The 18,407-nt window shown below is 42.5% G+C and overlaps 1 protein-coding gene across 3 annotated transcripts in view; it reads right to left on the reverse strand.

Moving 5' to 3' along the window:
- Positions 1-18,407, reverse strand: part of LOC111565695 (chemokine-like protein TAFA-5) — a 204,798-nt gene that overhangs the window by 117,500 nt on the left and 68,891 nt on the right. The window contains exon 1 of one of the 3 annotated variants that reach the window (XM_055006533.1): positions 15,518-16,261. The exons of the other annotated variants lie outside the window; for them this stretch is intronic. Coding sequence (XP_054862508.1) covers positions 15,518-15,608 — 91 coding nt within the window. The 5' untranslated portion in view covers positions 15,609-16,261. Of the gene's footprint in view, positions 1-15,517; positions 16,262-18,407 lie in introns of those variants that run through there. 3 annotated transcript variants of the gene reach the window in all.

Raw genomic sequence — 18,407 nt, forward strand, 5'->3', positions numbered from 1 at the left:
GAAGCTTTTTCATTATCACAGTTTCCTTCATCTCTGGGGTGTTTCAGCTCAGAGCTTAGAGCTTCTACAAGTCCTGCATCTTCTCTCCCTGCTGCAAAAAGTGTCATTTTATTGATTAAAGCACCCAATAGCCTCCTAAACTATCCCACACACTAAAGAGAACTCCTGCATGCAGGTGAAGAGAGCTGAATCTGAAACATGTCTGAGTGTAGCTCTGCTGAAATAATGGATGTATGGGCGGCACTGACCTGGAAACCGAGGTAACCAACAACACGTGTGTTTATTCACTCAACTGATTAATTATAGCATGACTGTCTGCTGTGTTAAAGCCTTCAGGATGCTGCCAAGTGAAGGGCAGAAGTTCAACCGAGTGGCAGCTCTAGCTCTGGTCTTGACTCAACCCCATTTATTCTCGGTCATGACTCGGCCTTCAAGCTGCAGGACCAGAGCGAAGGGGTCTTGGCTGGAGCCCTACCAGAAATAAACCTCTTAAAACCTGTTTACTATTTCTGTCCAACAAAAAAAACAAAAGCGGGACTGCATAACTCGCTATCAATTAAACATGATCGGGTTAAGATTGCGCACTAAATATTTCACAAATCTCCAGTTTTGCACAGACGCAGATAGGTGGGGTCTTATCGAAATGTCCCACGTCATCGACCCATGTGTCAACACGAAGACGCCGAGGAAACCTGCTAACTGAAGAGGGAAAAGTGCATCTATTTTGGCTAAATGTGCAGCAGTCAAATACATATGACGGGGACAATGAGTTCCAGAGACCCGTCTGGTTGCTGGAATCCCACAATAACCGGATGAGCAGAGAGCTGATGGTTGCTGCTTTTCAAAGCTAACAAAGTCTTTGTGGCCCTTAACAAATGTAGTGGCTGGCAATTGACTCCTGCAAAAAAAACCTATTTTAAAAAAAATGCTGCTGCTGCTGCCATTGAGAGAGGGAAGTGCAGAGAGGAGGGGGAATGAAAAAGTGCATTGTATACCACAGCAAGTGGTGACACATTGTTGGTGCTTTGGGAGTTAAAGAGTGCGCTGCCTCCTTTATTGTCGCTCTTCTCCCAGGACTTGAGCACATCCACGTCCAGGTTTTCACTTTTTTTTTCTAAAACTTCATCACAACCTGAATTCTCATCTCAAACACATTCCGCCTCCAACAGAAGAAGGAACAGCGCTGCTTTGCTGTAGCGATTGCATTTTGCATAACAAAAGGGGGAAGAAGATGGGGAAGCGGGGGGGAGGGGAGGGAGAAAAAACAGGACGAGAGACGGGAGCACGAAGAGGAAGTTCCCCCTTTTTATGAAGATGCGTGGCGTCCGTGTGTCCTCATGTGTGTACATTAGTAATAAAGCCGGAGAGCCTGAGCGCAGACGGTGAGTGTGCTCTAATGGAGACTATGTGCTCACTGCGGCACGGCATAAATGATAAATTATTCATCGGTTACAACACCATAGCTATCATCGGGCTTCCACTTTTAACGGTCAGCTGTTGCTTTAAGTCTCTAAGAAGAAAAAGGGAGTTAGAAAACGTTAAGAAACGAAAAATAAAACGGAGCTGAAAAGCAGTTTACAGCCTCCCGAAACTTCCTGTTTTCGGTGATTTCACACCCTCTGCAGCTTTCACCTCATCCCCTCAGTGTCCCTCTGTCCTTGCATTCATCTCCCCCCTCTTCCTCCAGCATTTCTTGCTCCCACAACCCCTATTTCTGTCTCCCATCTCCAGTGGAGGAGGTGCCAGGGCAGCGTAATTGGTATTCAGGCTCTGTCGGAGCCAATGCAGAGCCGTGGTAGCAGAATAAGAGAGGAAACATCCTTATCTGGATTTCCACGGTAACCAGAGGGTGGGCGGGTAGGTGTGTGTGTGTGTGAGGGATTCAGTCACACTTGCTGCTCTTATTATTTTTTATTTTTCTTTCTTTTTGCGCGTGTTGCCCCACCCCCCTCCCCATCTCTCTCTCATCGTCCTCTAATTATTGACTTGCAGATCTTCTATACGTGCCCACATAGACGCTCCGTAAGAAAAGCACACACTGACTGGGAGTTTCTAACACTTGCCTGCACTTGTGCGGATATTACACAACCTTACACAACCCCCCCGGCACAGCTTTCCCCACATCTGCATCCACCACACTCATTACACATCCTCCGTGCTCTGACTATGTCCTCCTCTCGGTTCCACGGGGCGACACTGCAAGACACATGTATTCGCGCAGCACCATTATGGGGCTATTCTGAGGCTGTTGAATAAGTGCTGCTCAAACTGCCGCAGCTGTAAAATGTGACAGCAGCTTGAATGAGAATTAATTAAAGCAACTATTTATATTTCAGCTGGTTTTAAGTTTGCATGTCGCTTATTAAGCTTTTAAAATAGCCCGAGGAGCAATGCACCGCGTCCGTATTTGCCCTTTGGCCCCTACCTGAGCACAGGTTTTTTTGGTTTTCCTCGAATGGATTCACAAACAATAGATCTGCTGGTGTCTGATTTCTTATTCAGAGACAAAAATCAATACAAGAGTCCATTCACAATTCATGATAATAAAATGATGTGTTTTGAGATTTTTTGGCTACTTTGAAAACTCTGCTGAAATTATCTTGTAACAAGCTGCTGCATTGTGTTTCAGAGTGAACCCTCTTATTTGTGCTGATTTCCGAAGAGCTGTAATTTTAAGAATTGACGCGTGAGCATCGACAGAAATGTGAAAAGTTTCCCAAAAGAGCTGGTTCAATAACTATTCACTAAAACTCTGAAAATAACAGAGAAATCTCTCATATTTGCACAGGTGTTAAAAAGAAAATCTAACTTTTTACTTTGCATACTCATTAGATGTAAATTTTTAATCGCAGTGGTGGAACATCGACTGAATTACTGCTTTTGATTCTTCTTTTAAGCCTTTTTATGTATTTGTATGGGATGGATGATCATTTTCTTGTTTTTTTGGGTTATCTTAATCTCAACTATTGATTTATACTGTATTTTTTATGCTTCACTTGAATCTCGCACTGCTGTATTTTAAACTCCTTTCATATTTCATCCTTGGTGTTTTATTTATGGTTGTTAATCATCCATTGTTTTAAAGCTTTTTCCTCTTCAATCTTGTTCCTGTTTATTTGTTTATGACTGTGCATTTTACTGTGTGCACTTGTAATGCTCGTTTTAGTAAGTGCTATAAAAATCAACTTGATTATTATTGCAGTAAATCTGAGACACTTGTACTAGTTGTTTTGCACATTAAAATGTTGTGTATTAAGCAGACGATGCTTTAGGTGGAGCCAGACTGATAAATAATGTATACACTGTATGTTAGAGTTACATTTAAAGGGCTAATTAACTCTCCAGCTATGTAATTCACAAACTAGTTTCTTCTATTTTCTATGAAGCCACCACTTGACTTTGCACCATCAGCTGCTGTTGATGCGTGCTCTGCTACATGTGCTGCAGAAAGAGCTCACAGTATTGTTAACAAATACTGAGCTACTCTGCTGGAAAAACTGTGATTGCACCACTTTATAAATGATCTCAGGCACAAACAGTTTTCATATTGCCACACATTAGACAAGATGGGCCAATATTGGCTTTATTTTTAAATTAAACTATCTAATATTATGTAACACAGCTTAGTTTAGCTCCACTTCTATTATCTAACAAAGCTTAATGTTCTTTACACATAGCACAATTATATAATACACACTTGTAGAGCTTTTAATTAGTTGTCAGCTATTAAATTATTTGTCAGATAATCAATTTATTGATTTGATTAACTTTTTAAAGTCAAAATTCTCTGATTCTAGCTTCATAAATGTGAATATTTTCAGTTTTCTTTCCTTATCTATGGCAGTTAACTGAATAGATTTGGGTTGTGGATAAAACCGGTTATATGAGGATGTCATTTTTGGCTTTTAATGGACATTTTTCACCATTTTCTGACATTTTATAGTCAAAACAACTAATTGATCAATCAAAAAAATAATCAACAGATTTGCCAACAATCAAGTAATTAGTGATAATTTGCAACCCCATATAGTAGTTTAACATCTATGAGTTTCACTTAAGCAGTTTTGGAACATACTCATCCAAGACACTGCTGTTGACAGTAATATTGACATTAATCAGACTAATATCCAACTTTAACACAATTGATGACCTCTGCCATGTTTTTCTTAACATCACAACTGGATTATGGTAAATTAAACTGTAGTCAGAATTTGGACGTTATCCTCTCTCTCTTTCTCTCTCTCTTTCTCAGTGAATGTGCGGGTTACTAGCACAACCAATCCCCGTCTGCCGTTACCTGAGTTGCCATGGCAACCCTCCCCCAAAAAGAATTTATTTCAGGAAGCAACCCATCGGCAACAACCTGTGACTCTCCCTCTCTCTCCCTCTTTTTCTGTCGGTCTCTTTCTCCTTCGTCATCATTCTACGCACTTTCTCCTCCTCCCCTCATCCATCTCTCTACAGTATCCTCCTCGTCCTTCTTCCCTCTCTCCATCTCTACACTTCATCTGTCTGTCCCTTTCCGCCTCATTTGCTGTCGCAGCCTGTCCATATTCAGCCACCGGGTTAGTTCATTTGTAGCTACAACCAGAGGAAATGGTGCATCAGGGCTCCTTCACCGGGCTGTTATCTGTACTCATGGCTGGAGCTGTGAGTGTTTGAAAAGAACACTGTCTCTGTGTATTTACATGCATCCTAAAGCGCAATTGTGCGTCTCTAACTGTGTGTATGTGTGTGTGTGTGTGTGTGTGTGTCTGTGAGTGCACGAGCGCCTGCATGTGTAACCGTTTGTGCCAATTATTTCATTACCGGCTGACAGATTTCTGTTTCCACTCTTACTGCTCCTGTAGCCACAGGCTCCAGCACAAACCCCAGCAGTCTCACACACACACACACACACACACACACACACACACACACACACACACACACACACACACACAAACTTGCACACAGCAACCAGTTCAAGTCCATCAATTAAGGAGGCAATTTGCTCAAGTGGTTCCACCTGGGCCAAAAAGGCAGGTGGGTGGCTATGCTCTGTTTACCTATCAGACACTATTAGGGCTGAGATGTCACTGGTTTTACTTGTCTCCCTGATATCACTCCTGCCCTTTTTTTCCCTTTTTGTCTGCGTTATGATGTGTGTGTCCTCAGATGATGCACTGTATCTTTCAGCAGCCCAATGACAGACGACGCCAGCGTTGTGCGGATGTGTGACATGCAGAAGCAGCAGCAGATGCTTCCTTCGCTCGATCTCCATCTTTTGACAAGATCGCCTCGGTGATCTCTCAAAGAGTGTGTTATGTTTTCTTTTGCGAGTGGACTGTGTGTGTGTGTGTGGCCTCTGCAGCAATATTTCATCCTCTCCCGAGTCCCTTAAGAAGCCGCCAAAGCTGCATGCGTGTGGCCGAGTGACCCTTTGCGTATGCATATGTATACACAGCACATTTATTCACTACCTTGAAGTATGTGTGGGATGAAATGCATACATGAGCCATTGCCACACACTCACACAGCCTATTTGATAAATTAGACTTGGAGCTACAAGAATTTTCCTAAAGCAAACACGAGATACAGTGCATAAAAAAAAAAAAAGAGCCCCAGCGTGTATTCGCAGGTGTGTGCCTATGCATGTTTCCGCATTTGTGTTTGTCGCTACGCTTTTTGCATGCCACCTTAATGTTTATCTGCAGGAAATAGAAGGACGGGAGGTAAATCGCACCAACAGGACCTACATGTCAATGCTTCTGTTTGATTTAGGTGAGGGCATTCTGCTACCTTGCATCCCACAAGCCCTATTTCCTCTCTCATTGTAGGTGGTGTTATCCTTGGGCTTATGTGGCGGAGCGCGAGATATAATTTATTGTCTGTTCAGCAAGGCAAATGTGCAAACCTGGCATCTTTCATTTGCTGAACATATCATTATTAAAATATGATTTTTTTTTCCCTTCTTTTGTGTTTCACACTGTGTGCTATCCGGCTGCATCTGATTCCTGCCCTTACTGCAAATTCCTCGGCGATAATAACCTCTGAAGTATAGAATATTGGAAGTTATGTAAAGATGAGTGGCGAATTCAGACACATCAATGCATACCAAATAGAAAAAAAACTCTGCATTACTTCTCAGATGATGAAACACCAGGTTTGGAGAAGCAGTGACCCTTCTGCCCTCTTATACATACATCTATTGGAGCTCAGACAGACAACTGCTTCGCCGCCCGTAGAGGATATCCAGCTTGCCTTGTAAATTATTGTGTACACAGTGTGTATACTATATGTATTGCTTTTAAGTGAAGAATGTGGCTTTAAAAATTCCCCCAGCAGCAGCACTGTAAAGAAACAACACGCCACGGAAGAAAGCTTTCTGTATTCATGAGTTTGGTTTTAACAGTCCCTGCAGGTACAATAATGAAGTTCCTCTCCCCCATGTGGAATGGACCGTAATGATTATGATGAAGCAGAATCGCAGGCAGCTTTTCGTCTTTTCTTTTCTTTTTTTCCCCCCTGCTGTTGTATCGACAGAGCTGTAAACATAAGCATAAAACTATATGTCGCAGCGATGTAACCGTAAAAAAGGGCTATTAACAGACGTTGCAGCAAGGCGGGAGATTTCGTCTCCTCCAGATGCACCAAGAAAAACCCAAAAACCACCACATCTGAGGCAGAATCTCGAAAAAATAATTGAAAACTTGAGCATAATTCGAAATATTTCCCACCCAATGAGCAGCTGTGCAATGCAAAACTCACTCCAATCAGTGCAGGTTCCTTCTGCATGCAAAATACTTCACAAAATTCATAAGACAAAGAAGGTTCCAGTGAGTAAACAAACTAAAAACACGCAGCCATTTGAATAATGTTATTCGAGCGACGTGTTGGATTTACAATTTGACACTGTAGCTTTGCCGGCGACATCAATTATGTCAATGATGATCACCATAAGACCAGCAAACCTGATGAGTTATCTCGCTTTGTCGCATGACTAACACCCATGTCAGCACCTTTTTCCCGCCGCAACACTTTAATGCCATTAGAGGATAAATGAGTGGCGCTGCTTGTTATGACCCATAATGATACGGCTCGTCCTTTACAGTGAGCTAAGCCTATTTTCCTTCACTGCGTCACACCGAGGATAGGAATTGGAACCCCACAAGCAATCTATTCAAGGGTGCAACAAGCTAAGGGGATGTGACGTGCCAATGTTTTTTAGTGATTTTCATTATGTGTCATTCTATTCTAATTCATTTTCAATTGGACCATAAGAGCCGCCGCCGTAAGCAGGACAAAAGCCAGGAACGAACGAAGGAGGATCTTGTTTAGCTGCGAGACATCCCGAGAAAGAAAATAATGATCTTTATGAAATTGCTTTAGACACAATCTGACAGCCGAGACAAAGCAAGTGGCTGGCCTTGTTGGAATCGATAAAGCCTCCATTAGTTTTCTAAAGAGTAACATGCAATTTGTTTCGGTGGAGCAGCGTAGCATTGGTAATATTCTGGCCCCTTTGACACGAGGAGCTAATGCTCTATAGCCAACCTAATGTCAGATTAAACCTACATTTCTGTCTCATGGAAATGGAAAAACGGTTTCGAACGATCCATAAACCATGACCAAGCCTGTTATCACACACACCACATTTGTGTCACAGAGGCCTCCGGGGTGAAGCTTTTGTGGAGGGAGAACAGACTTTTCCGAATCCATTCAAATGACTGTGATCTCATGAACACAAGATCAAACTTCTTAAGTAGCTATTGATCAGCTAGATGAACAGAGACGCCGGGATCGATCGGGTGACCTCATCTCTACCTTTGACAAAGCAGGAAGGCTACAAATTGAAACCGTGGAAGGGTAAGCACACTTCTCGGCCGTCACTTCCTCGAGAATGTGCGGATATATTGCACTCGGGCACCCCGGTGGTCAAGCAATCAATCGCCTGGAGGGTCGGCCCATGAATAAAACGGACACAGTTCCCCTTAAATCAGCACTCTTTGAGCTTGTATATCTTGATGAATCCACCGTAAGATCATCTAAAAAGGGGCGGGACAAGCGACTCTTTGAGAGACGCTCTTGATGGACGTGTTGCCGGTGTTTGCAAGAATGAGCCCAGAGGAATCCGCCCTTCCTCGGAGGGAAAATGCTGATCTGAGAGGATCTTTCTCCCACCAGCTGACAAGCCGATAGACAAATGGCCCGGCTGGTCTCTAACCTCTCCAACTACTGGCCCTCCTTCTTCATGTCCTGCCAAGCGCTCCTCCTCCTCCTCCTCCTTCTTTTATTCAATCTATGCGTGCACATGACTAATTTATACAGCTGAGCTCTATCAGATCTCAGTGTCCAGAATTGCTGGATGAGGTTTTAATTAAACATACAGCTGCAAACTCACTCCATCCTGGATGCAGCTTCCCCACATCATACATTCAAGGAGGGGAGAGCACAATCTAGCAATCTGGCTCGCTGATCTATGCCACAATTTACTGCATTTTATCTCCAATGTGGAGGACGCAAGACGCAGCACGTTCCTTGCTGACTCAAGGTTTTACAGAAGCTGCTCAAAATCCGTGTCTCGGAGACTCGGATTGGTGGGTCCCTTGGGGAGTTTTACGTGGCACTTCATGGGTGGAAGGGCAGGAATGAAGTGTGTAAGGGCGATGTCTTTCCTGACATCACTATTTCCAAAGTCTCTCCAGTTAAAAAAAACAAAAAAAAAAAGGACCCTGAGAGGATCCCTCCAAGCAGCAAGCTTTTCATTAGCGTCCAACCACTGCCCTTTTTTTTTTTCTTTTTATTGTCCCACTGCACTGCCAAAACACAATCAATAGGACTTTAGGAAAACTGGGTGCAATAGTTCACACTTTTTACTGTCCTGCAATCAATAGGGACTGTGAAAAACAGAGCCACGAGCGATTATCGAAGATTTCACACACACACACACACACACACACACACACACACACACACACACACACACACACACACACACACACACACACACACACACACACACACACACACGACAAGAGCCCCTGAACACTGGACACAAGGGGGTTGTTTGGACTCGGCTTAGATTAACTCGAAAAACCACCACAGGTTCCCGGTGCAGCTGTGATTGATTCATCGAAGTGATTTAATTAAGAAACCCTTTAACTAATGAATCAATTAAGCCATTGATTGATGTTGCGTTGCCCTTATGGATTACAGCTGATACTGACCATTAAAGATAAATTGTGCTCAATTTACAGCAGATTACATGCGGAGGGGACGCTCCGCTTCACCTGTGCCACTGCGAGGGATTCGAAATCACTGAGGATTTGCCAACTACAACATTGTGACATCGCCTCTGTATGCCAAAGAAGTATTACTGCAGCATTAAATACACGCATATTATCTTGATCTCACTTGAGCCTAAAGCTGTTCTTCAGGGCTGAGTTCCCTAAAATCCCTCCTTTCTGCAGATTAATAATAGATGCTGGAAAAAGGAAGTAATACTTAATGACTACACCCCTGCTGCTGCATCTAGGAGTCACATTCCAGTCAGAACTGCTGCAGTTCGTCTCGACTTTAATTAAACAATCTACTTGTTTTAGATGCAGGTGACGGTTGGCAAACATCTTCCTCTTCTTTTTTTTTTTTTTTTTTAATAAAACTGTTGCCTGAAGTACATTCTGCATTCTGCCACTATAGCACAAAGTGAATTAATATTCTGATGGAAAAGTGAAACATGGCGTTCGCAGATGGCACAGTGAAATTGAATAGCTGTACTGAAATCTCTGCAGCAAGGAAGTAAAAAAAAAGAAACAGCAAGGAAACAAAAGAGTATAGCATAAAAAGGAAAATAGTAACAACTGTCAATATAAACAACAGTTGTGCAACAGATCATCGGGTTTCTTACATAAGCAGCCACTGTTTGACAACTGCGCTGTGAATTTTCTGGATTTTGTACATTTGTGCAAGAAAATTCATGAATCTGTTGGTCGTTGGCATCAAGGTTTTCTGCATCTGAACCATTTTCCAGCACGCAGAGGCCTTTTTCTTGCATCTTTCCGCCTGAACAAACAGCACAAAACAGCTCTACTTGGAAATGCACACTTGAGGTGCCCTCTTTTTTAAAAACTCGTGTCTTAAGATGTGATGACAGGGCTTCCCTTCCTCGACGGGCCGCGCACGTGCATGACACTGAGCGTTTGCCACTGCTTGACCCAAATCTGCCCGAGGCTGCAGCAGGCAGAGCTTCCACGCCAACGAATGTCATTCTGATCCACGCCTTTTTAAAAAGAGGGATCCCCAGGAACTTCCATCTCCGCTACATGAAATCTGATTCTGGCCGGCCGGTGTCAGGCGCAGCGCGTGAAGACACACATCTCTGTCACTTTGGCCCATTACGGCTCGCACTGTGGTTTTACCCCCAGATCAATAACTGCAGTTGTTAGTCGTACTGGTGGTCTGTTCGGGGGGAGGTGGAGGATGCAGGAGGCCGCTGGGGTGCAGACATAAGCTCTGACGAGCAGCACACCAATTCAACTAATCATTGTCACAGACACACTGAATCTGTAGCGTTTTCTCAGATACCTACACAGCTACATGTCCAAAAACACAGATGTTATTTGTGAATGTGTATAGTGTAAAATATTTAACTAATAGACATCAACATGAAACTTCTCCAGCTGATTATTTACATTGCAAGTTTTCTGAAATTGACTGCTGAAATTTGCATATTTCCTTATTAAATATGCACTAATTTGTATTGAATTCCACATCAGCAATCAAAATTATTCTTTCATTTGTTGATGCTTTTTGGAATAAAATCAACTATAAATCAGGTTACGAAGTATATATGAGCAAAGCCCTTGTAAAAACCTTCAGAATATACATAAAACTGGGCAGTTGGATGGATGTAAGTACAAATGAAACTTCCCAAATTGATTATTTCCATTAAATGAATGATTCTTTTTTTATTGCCAATTTTCTGAAACGTAATGTTTAACATTCAGATGAGGTAAAATGTGAAATATGTGTTGATTTGTAATAAGTTCCAGTACAGAAATGTAAACATTGTACAAAGCCAGATTGAAATTCTCATTTCATTGGTTGACATCTTAGAGAAGATGGCTATGAAGGAAAAAAAATTCAAAATATACATCAAACTGGAAAGACTGAGGAACATAAATGCAATTAAAGTGGAGACTTCTGGCCAAGAGTATAAGAAAAAAACCAATCTGAAGTAATGCTCTGCACAGTTCTATTCACTTTAACTTAAAATGTTATTCACCAACAACATCATTTATCAGTAAATAAACCGATATCATCATGAACATTCTCCAGTTCATTACTTACATTAAGAGAATTATTTACTGCAATGCAAGTTTTCTGAAATTAAAATGTTTAACATGTAAATGAGGCAAAACCATATGAAATATGTGCTAATTCGCAATAAATTCCAGAACAGAAATCTAAACATTGTACAAAGCCAGACTGAAATTCTCATTTAATTTGTACATACATACATCTTAGAGTCAAAGGTTTTTGCAGAGGGGATTTTAGATCTCTTTTTTTATTGCTCCATAAATCTGAAAATGCAAAGACAGCCAAATGAAAAATACATTTTGTGATGCTTTTAGGAATAACATCAACTATAAATCAGGCTATTAAGGATATAAAAGCAAATCTCTTGTATAAACCTTTATAATATATCCAACTGTGAAGTTTGGGGGAAAAAAGTGCAACTAAATTGAAGATTTTTGGCTGTGATTGACAGAATAAAATCCAATTTAAAGATATATTTATCAAAATGTCATACTTTCATACTGAAAATATAACTTACCGATAAAATTTACCTTATAATATTTACCTTATATAAAATTTACCTTCATATATATCACTATGAAACTTCCTCACTTGATTACTTAAATAAATCTTTTTTTTAGTCTTGCAAGTTTTCAGAATTTTGGTGTTTAATATGCAGATGATGCAATACCTTGTTAAATATGTATAAATTTGCATTAAATTCCCAAACAGAAACCTGATCCTTGGATAAAAGCAGACTCAAAATTCTTCTTCCATTTGTTGACATGTGTGAGTCCAAGGCGTTGTACAGAGGGGATTTTGGACATCTTTTTATTGCTCTATCAGTCAGAGAATGCAGTCAACTGCCAGAAAAAAAAATGCATTTTTGTGATGTTTTTAGGACTAAAATCAACTGTAAATCAGGCTATGAAGGATATATGAGCAAATCTCTCGTATAAACATTCATAATATGTCAAGCTGGGAAGTTTGGGGGATTTAAATATGGCTAAAGTGGAGATTTCTGGCTCAGAGTTTGAGGACAAGAGTAATTGTGAAGAAAACAGCCTTCAAACACTGATAACACTGATACCACCACGAATCATCTCCAGTTGATTACTCACATGAGGACAATTACTCTTGTATTGCAAGAAATGTTATGTTTAAATATGCAAATGATGTGGTAGCCCATTAAATGTGTGCTAATTTGAATAAATGCGCATTAGACATAATGTAAATGTGTATTTTGGATGTTTTCTGTCCACTAGTCTGACAGAAAACATCTTCTGGGGGCCAAATAGCCCAGCATCTTTTATGTGAAAACACCTTTTTTCTGTCTGTAATGTTTCACCTTTAATAAAACTTGCAGCTCATGCATGCTGCTAAAAGCCCAGAAGCTTCTCTTGCAGATGAAGGTGACTTTAGCTATGACACCAGCCATGACGCCATGAACATCCAGAAGCAGATGCACATCAATCACTCAGGATTATTCCATTTGTCTCTTCTATTGCCGTGACCCGAAAGTTTCCTCGTGATCTGCAGCACTTAAGAAGATAATTTCCAACAAACTGTGCTCTGATTGAGAGAGAAATATTCCAATATTTTGACATTGCGATGATAAATCTCGCCTGACGCCAATTTGCACACAACATAATTGCTGCATTAACAGAGAACTACAGGCCGATTTCAAGACGCTGCTCTTTTTATCTGTAATTGTAACCCACAGGGTGCTTCAATTTCTATGCTGCAAATTATTTTATTGCAGAGCAACATATCTCAGTTTCTCAAAGAAACTGTTAGTCTTTTACCTAAAGCGCCCCTGGATTCAGCGGCGGATGTTCCATGAACCTGTCAGGACTCCCTGTTGCCATGTGACAAATATCTCGGCCAATGAAGAGCAAAATGGGATTTGCTCCGTTGCCTGAATTATTGAAGTGGACAGCGTGGATATATTTATGGCGCGAAATTCATCCACATTCCCGATGCATAATGTTTAAATATGTTTCCATTCCCGACTCATCCTCATTTCTCTGATCCTGTGTCACATTATGCAAAAAAAAAAAAAGGGAAGGGAGCTGACGCAACGAGGTGCACAACCCACCTAGAAATACACCGGCAGAGGGGTGACATTTTGCTTCTTCGTGAGCCAGGATTCACATCCGGGTAGCTAGCACGCCCACCTTTCCTGCTGTGAATGTTGTTGACGGGCTACCTTCACGTAACGTTCCCACCTGCATGCACATCTGCAGCTCTAGCACCCACCGGAGGGGGCCATCAATCTGTAGAAAAGAGACTAAAAACACAATCTCCCGTCTTTCCCTGCAGATGGTTGCAGTGGACAACTCTGATGTTCTTAATGAAAGAACATGTGACACAAGACTATAAAGGGATCTGCTCTTTTTTTAAGCCCCTTGTGTACGCCTTTCATTATCCACCCCCCCCACCATTCCCCAAAAGACTGCCACTAATGCAGTCCTTTGAATCCATTTTATCAGCTCGTGTTATTAGGCCTTACAGCTGGCTTTGACCTTGGCCATTCACTAAAGTGAGCATATTCTCAAGCCCCTCCAGTGGCTCTTTCTCCTCCCTCCCTCCATCTCTTTCTCTCAGTGTAGCAGATTTTAGTTAAAAACCTCATAACGAACTAAAATTGCATCTTCTTTGCCACGAGTGACCAGCAGCTTCTCCCCTTCCCGCCTCCTAAAAGCTATTCGGTGTCAAGTTAGAAAGCAAAAGAAAAAAAAAAAAGCAGGCTTAGGGGGAAAAAAAAACCACCTGAGTGTAAAAAGCACAACATGATACAGACAAACAACTCGGTGGCGGGTGAAGGTCAAAAATATTGCCTTGCCAGTCAACAAGCTCAACAATGCTGATGGCCTGAATCTAATGAGAGCGCCCTCGCATTAGCACAGCCACCAGCAGCACTTTTTTGTACTGTTTGGTGGCTACACAATCCTCTTTTTGACCTCTAGTTTGCCACAGTGAATTAAAACTTCGGGACGTGTGCCAGCAGTAAAAATCCTCAACTCCCCTTGTCTTTATTTATTTATTTAGTTTTTGGGGGACGGTGAGGAGAGACTGTTTGACCTGAATGTCTGGAGGCACTGAGGCGATGAGCCATTCAAAGCCAAAAGATCTCCACAAAAGAAAAGCCAGTGCCAAACAGACTCTGCTCGCCCTGGAGTATACACGCATAAAGGGAATATTAAGTGATGTTTTTTTTTTTTGTGTGTGTGTATGTGTGTGTGTGTGTGTGTGTGTGTGTGTGTGTGTGTGTGTGTGTGTGTGTGTGTGTGTGTGTGTGTGTGTGTGTGTGCCAGCTTTATACAGTACAGCTATTCCCTGGGTTGCACCATTTGACTTTCATAAGGAGTTTTGAGCAGTAAGTGAACTCAACCTCTGCATGAAGATCTCCCCGTAGACAGATGTGATTTGTATTTATTATGCTGCAATGTAGGTGGAATTAATCAGCGGGGTTACGAGGAATATAATCCACCACTGTGCGAGGGGGAAAAAAAAAAACATCAGTTCAGTTATGACTCATTAAACCTCACGCCATTCACAGCTGAATGTCAAGCAAATCAAACTCAGTTAATTATCCCAAGAAGAAAAAGAAAAAAAAAACAAGAAGCTGAGCCACTTGCACCACAATGCAGCCAAGTCCTATAGGCTGAGCCATCCACCCATCCATCCACCCATCCATAGACAGACAGAAAGCACCGATCCCCTGTAGGAGGTGTTCAGATGGTGATTTGGAATTTTTCTATGACTAAATGTGAAAAGGGGATCAGAAAACACAATAGAAGGTGAATGGAATGACATTAGAAGCGCTTGACCTCAATGTTACCCTAAAGCTAGACTCTAGTGCCATCTATTGAAAACGTTTACAACAAATCAGTGTCTCTGTGCAAACACTGAACTGCTGCTTTCTCTTTTTTCTCCCTCCTTCCTTCCTTCCTCGTCTATGAACTTATTCTATGATCACAGGCGAGAATATTGATCAATCGATCATCTTCAGGCGGGTGACTTGATGAGGGGAGAAAAAAAATCCCAGCTTGGTGCACATTGATCACCTTTTGCGCCTTTCACATTTTTTTTGGGGGGGGGGGGTAGAAAATTCAGATAAACGTGTTTGGTTGCGCATTGGAGTTATCGTTGCGCAAAACTTCGCTACATGGATGTATGCGCAATTTGGAACATGGAGGTGGGGAGGTTCGGTGGAGTTTGTGAGCGGGGTTACCTTCTTTGAGCAGGCGGGAGTGGATGAGGAGGATGAGAAAGCAGCAGATCGCCGCTCCGGTCAGTGCCCACGCAACTCTGAGCAGCTGCATCCTGGCGTAGGAAGGTTTTGTGGCGGACCGAGACAGCCGAGCGGCGGGAGAGAGACACGCTCCACCTCAGCTCACAGACACGCGCTGACTCATATTCTGTTGTAATTCAGCATTCACAAAAAATGAAGAAAGAAATCCACACTTGATAGTCCGGTTTAGGTGTGATGATGGAGAAGAAGATGAGGGATTCCGTGGAAAAAGAAGTAAAAATACAAATATGCGCTTCGCCGGCGGTGCGTCAGAGTGGCTCCAAAACAGAGGGGCGATTAACCCCCAATCACCATCTGAAGAGCTGACATCTCTCATTCCTCTCCTCACAACACTTCTCCTGATTTTTCTCCCCCTCTCAAAAGTCTCTTCTCCTCGGCTTCTCGGGAGTCACGACAGCTTGTGCAAAGCGGGCTGCGCCCCTCGGCTTGTCTTCGGTTGCGCACGGCGGTCCACGGCGATGCGGCGCGCAGATGATGATCACCGCTCTCCGCTGCATGTTACGCACATCTCTCCCGCTGCTGGAGAGGCAGAGGCGCACACTGCCACCGAGTCGCCTTGCAGTCGCTCTCTCTCTCTCTCTCTCTCTCTCTCTGCCGCGCTCTGCTCTCTCCCTCTCCAGATCTCCACTATATCGCTCCGTCACTTTCTCTCTCCTTTTCCTTCCCCCTCCTCTTTCCTCTCTCTCTGTTTCCCTCCTGATTCAGTCCACTGCAACTATTGCCATTCATGCACGAGAACAGCTACTTTCATAAACTATGCATCCTCCTGGATAATCCTCAGCTCCTCCTCTTATTCCTCCTCGTCTGCGCGCCGTGCGTCCTACCTCTTGGAAACATTTCCCCCCCTAAAATCAAAGACGGTATTTTCCTCACTTTTGGCTCTTTCTATCTACTTTATTATCCCATCGGCTAATCTACAGAGATCAAAACAGTCACAGGGAAGAATGTGGGCACTTTCTTTCCCTGCGTGTTCCTCAGACGAAGACTTTGCTTTTTTTTTGCCTCTGCTTAGCTCCAGGTTACGTCACAACTCCCCCAAAAATAATCTCCTCCAGCTACAAAGCATGAGATGAAGCTGCTATAAAAGGATGTTTCCACTTATATATTAAAGTGAGCCCAGCGGGGGCTGCAGGTGATCCGCATATGGCAAAGCAAAATAGTACTTTCCGTTCAGTTTTTATCCTCACATAGACTTTTTTTTGGTCTCTTTTTGGCTGCAAAAGGGAAATTTCAAATCTGCTGAATATCTTTGCACCTCATCTGTGGAAATTCCACTCTTCCATATTAGCCCCTCAGTTATTGACACAAGCAGAAATCTTTGGTTAGCCCAGCCTCGGGCTCTTTTCCAAGAATATTCAGCAACCTATTACAGATGTAGCCAAAAATTGCATCATATTATAGATATAAAGAATAGATGTACATTCCTTTCAAAAACAGCCTTTTCTGCTCCATTGCATGCTGAAAAGGATATCAGGATCCTGTGAGTGAACGCTGGAGGAGGAACAATATTGAACAGAAATACAATAGCATGTGTAATCCTGTACCCTCAACTCCCCTCCGCTGAGTGCAGCTATTGTTTCTGCTTTACGGAGCCTATATTCATATGTCCGTAAATGCTTCACGTGACAAGGAATGTGGCGAGAGAGAGAGAATTTAAATATTCATTCATGTATTTATTCAGCCTGCAACGTCAGTCAGCCTTTTTCTGGGGGAGAGAAACTGGCCACACTAACCCATGTGTCCGCTCAAGTGATCACAGCATTCGAGAGCTGCGTTTCCCTCCTTTGGGCTACTTGTGAGGTTTATCCCTGCAACTGTGTATGTATAATTGAATCAGAATGACATGCTTGGACGACTGACGGTGCCACTCAAACCAGAAAGCTGTCATTGCAGTGTCAATAAGGCTGGCCCCTGCAGCTACGAGCACTAATTAGCTGATAACAGTCTCTGCTGGCTGGACTGTGTGCCAGACTTGTGTGGTAGTGTGTTGGAACTTCTCCGGATTCATTTGCATGTCACCGAGTTGGTGTTTTTTCTTCTCCCGACACCTCCCAGACTCCTCCAAAGCTGTGATCCACCCATCTACTGCATGGGAAGCAATTAGCAGAGAGTTGACCTCTATGAGGATTTGGGGTGGGATGTGTGCAACATAATCATCTGCTGAGTCTATATGCTCGCAGGAAGAGCAAAGAATTAAATATAACCGCTTAAGAAACAGTTGGAAACACTGACATGGGAAAATACAGTTTTATGTGCCGAAGAAACCAATTACAGCTATTCACAAGGTTGCCATCTTTATGCACCTGGCCTTGACATCTTGCCTGATGCGCTTGAACCTGTAAAATAGTCCCACAGCACCAACACCATATGCACAGTGTTGGGAAAACCATATTTTACTCCTAAGGTGGCGACAAAGTAAATATTCGGGGGCAAAAAAAATCAGCTTTGCAGCTTCTGCACCTACTGCTAATTAGACTTTTGTGTTTAGCTATTTCCAGAAATGTGTGGATCTGCTTCACTCTGCAGCAAGCCGCCAAGCCTTGAACTTCAGTCAGTGCAAAGGCAACCTCTGCAAGCAGATGAACCATTTACACAGAGAGAAAATCAGAGCGATATTGTTGGAATTCTGCTTCTTTCACACAGCTATCCTTTATCTCTCAGGTCATTACAAATTCTCTAATCATATTATTAATACCTTTATTCTGATAGCACCTTTCGGAAAAAAAAAATTCAAAAGCATGCATTCAAATACAGGGTAATAAAACCAGTCGGACAAAACATCAACTACACAAAAGACTGAAAATAAAAT

This window comes from Amphiprion ocellaris, chromosome 21 (genome assembly GCF_022539595.1).
Source record: "Amphiprion ocellaris isolate individual 3 ecotype Okinawa chromosome 21, ASM2253959v1, whole genome shotgun sequence".
Classification (NCBI taxonomy): domain Eukaryota; kingdom Metazoa; phylum Chordata; class Actinopteri; family Pomacentridae; genus Amphiprion; species Amphiprion ocellaris.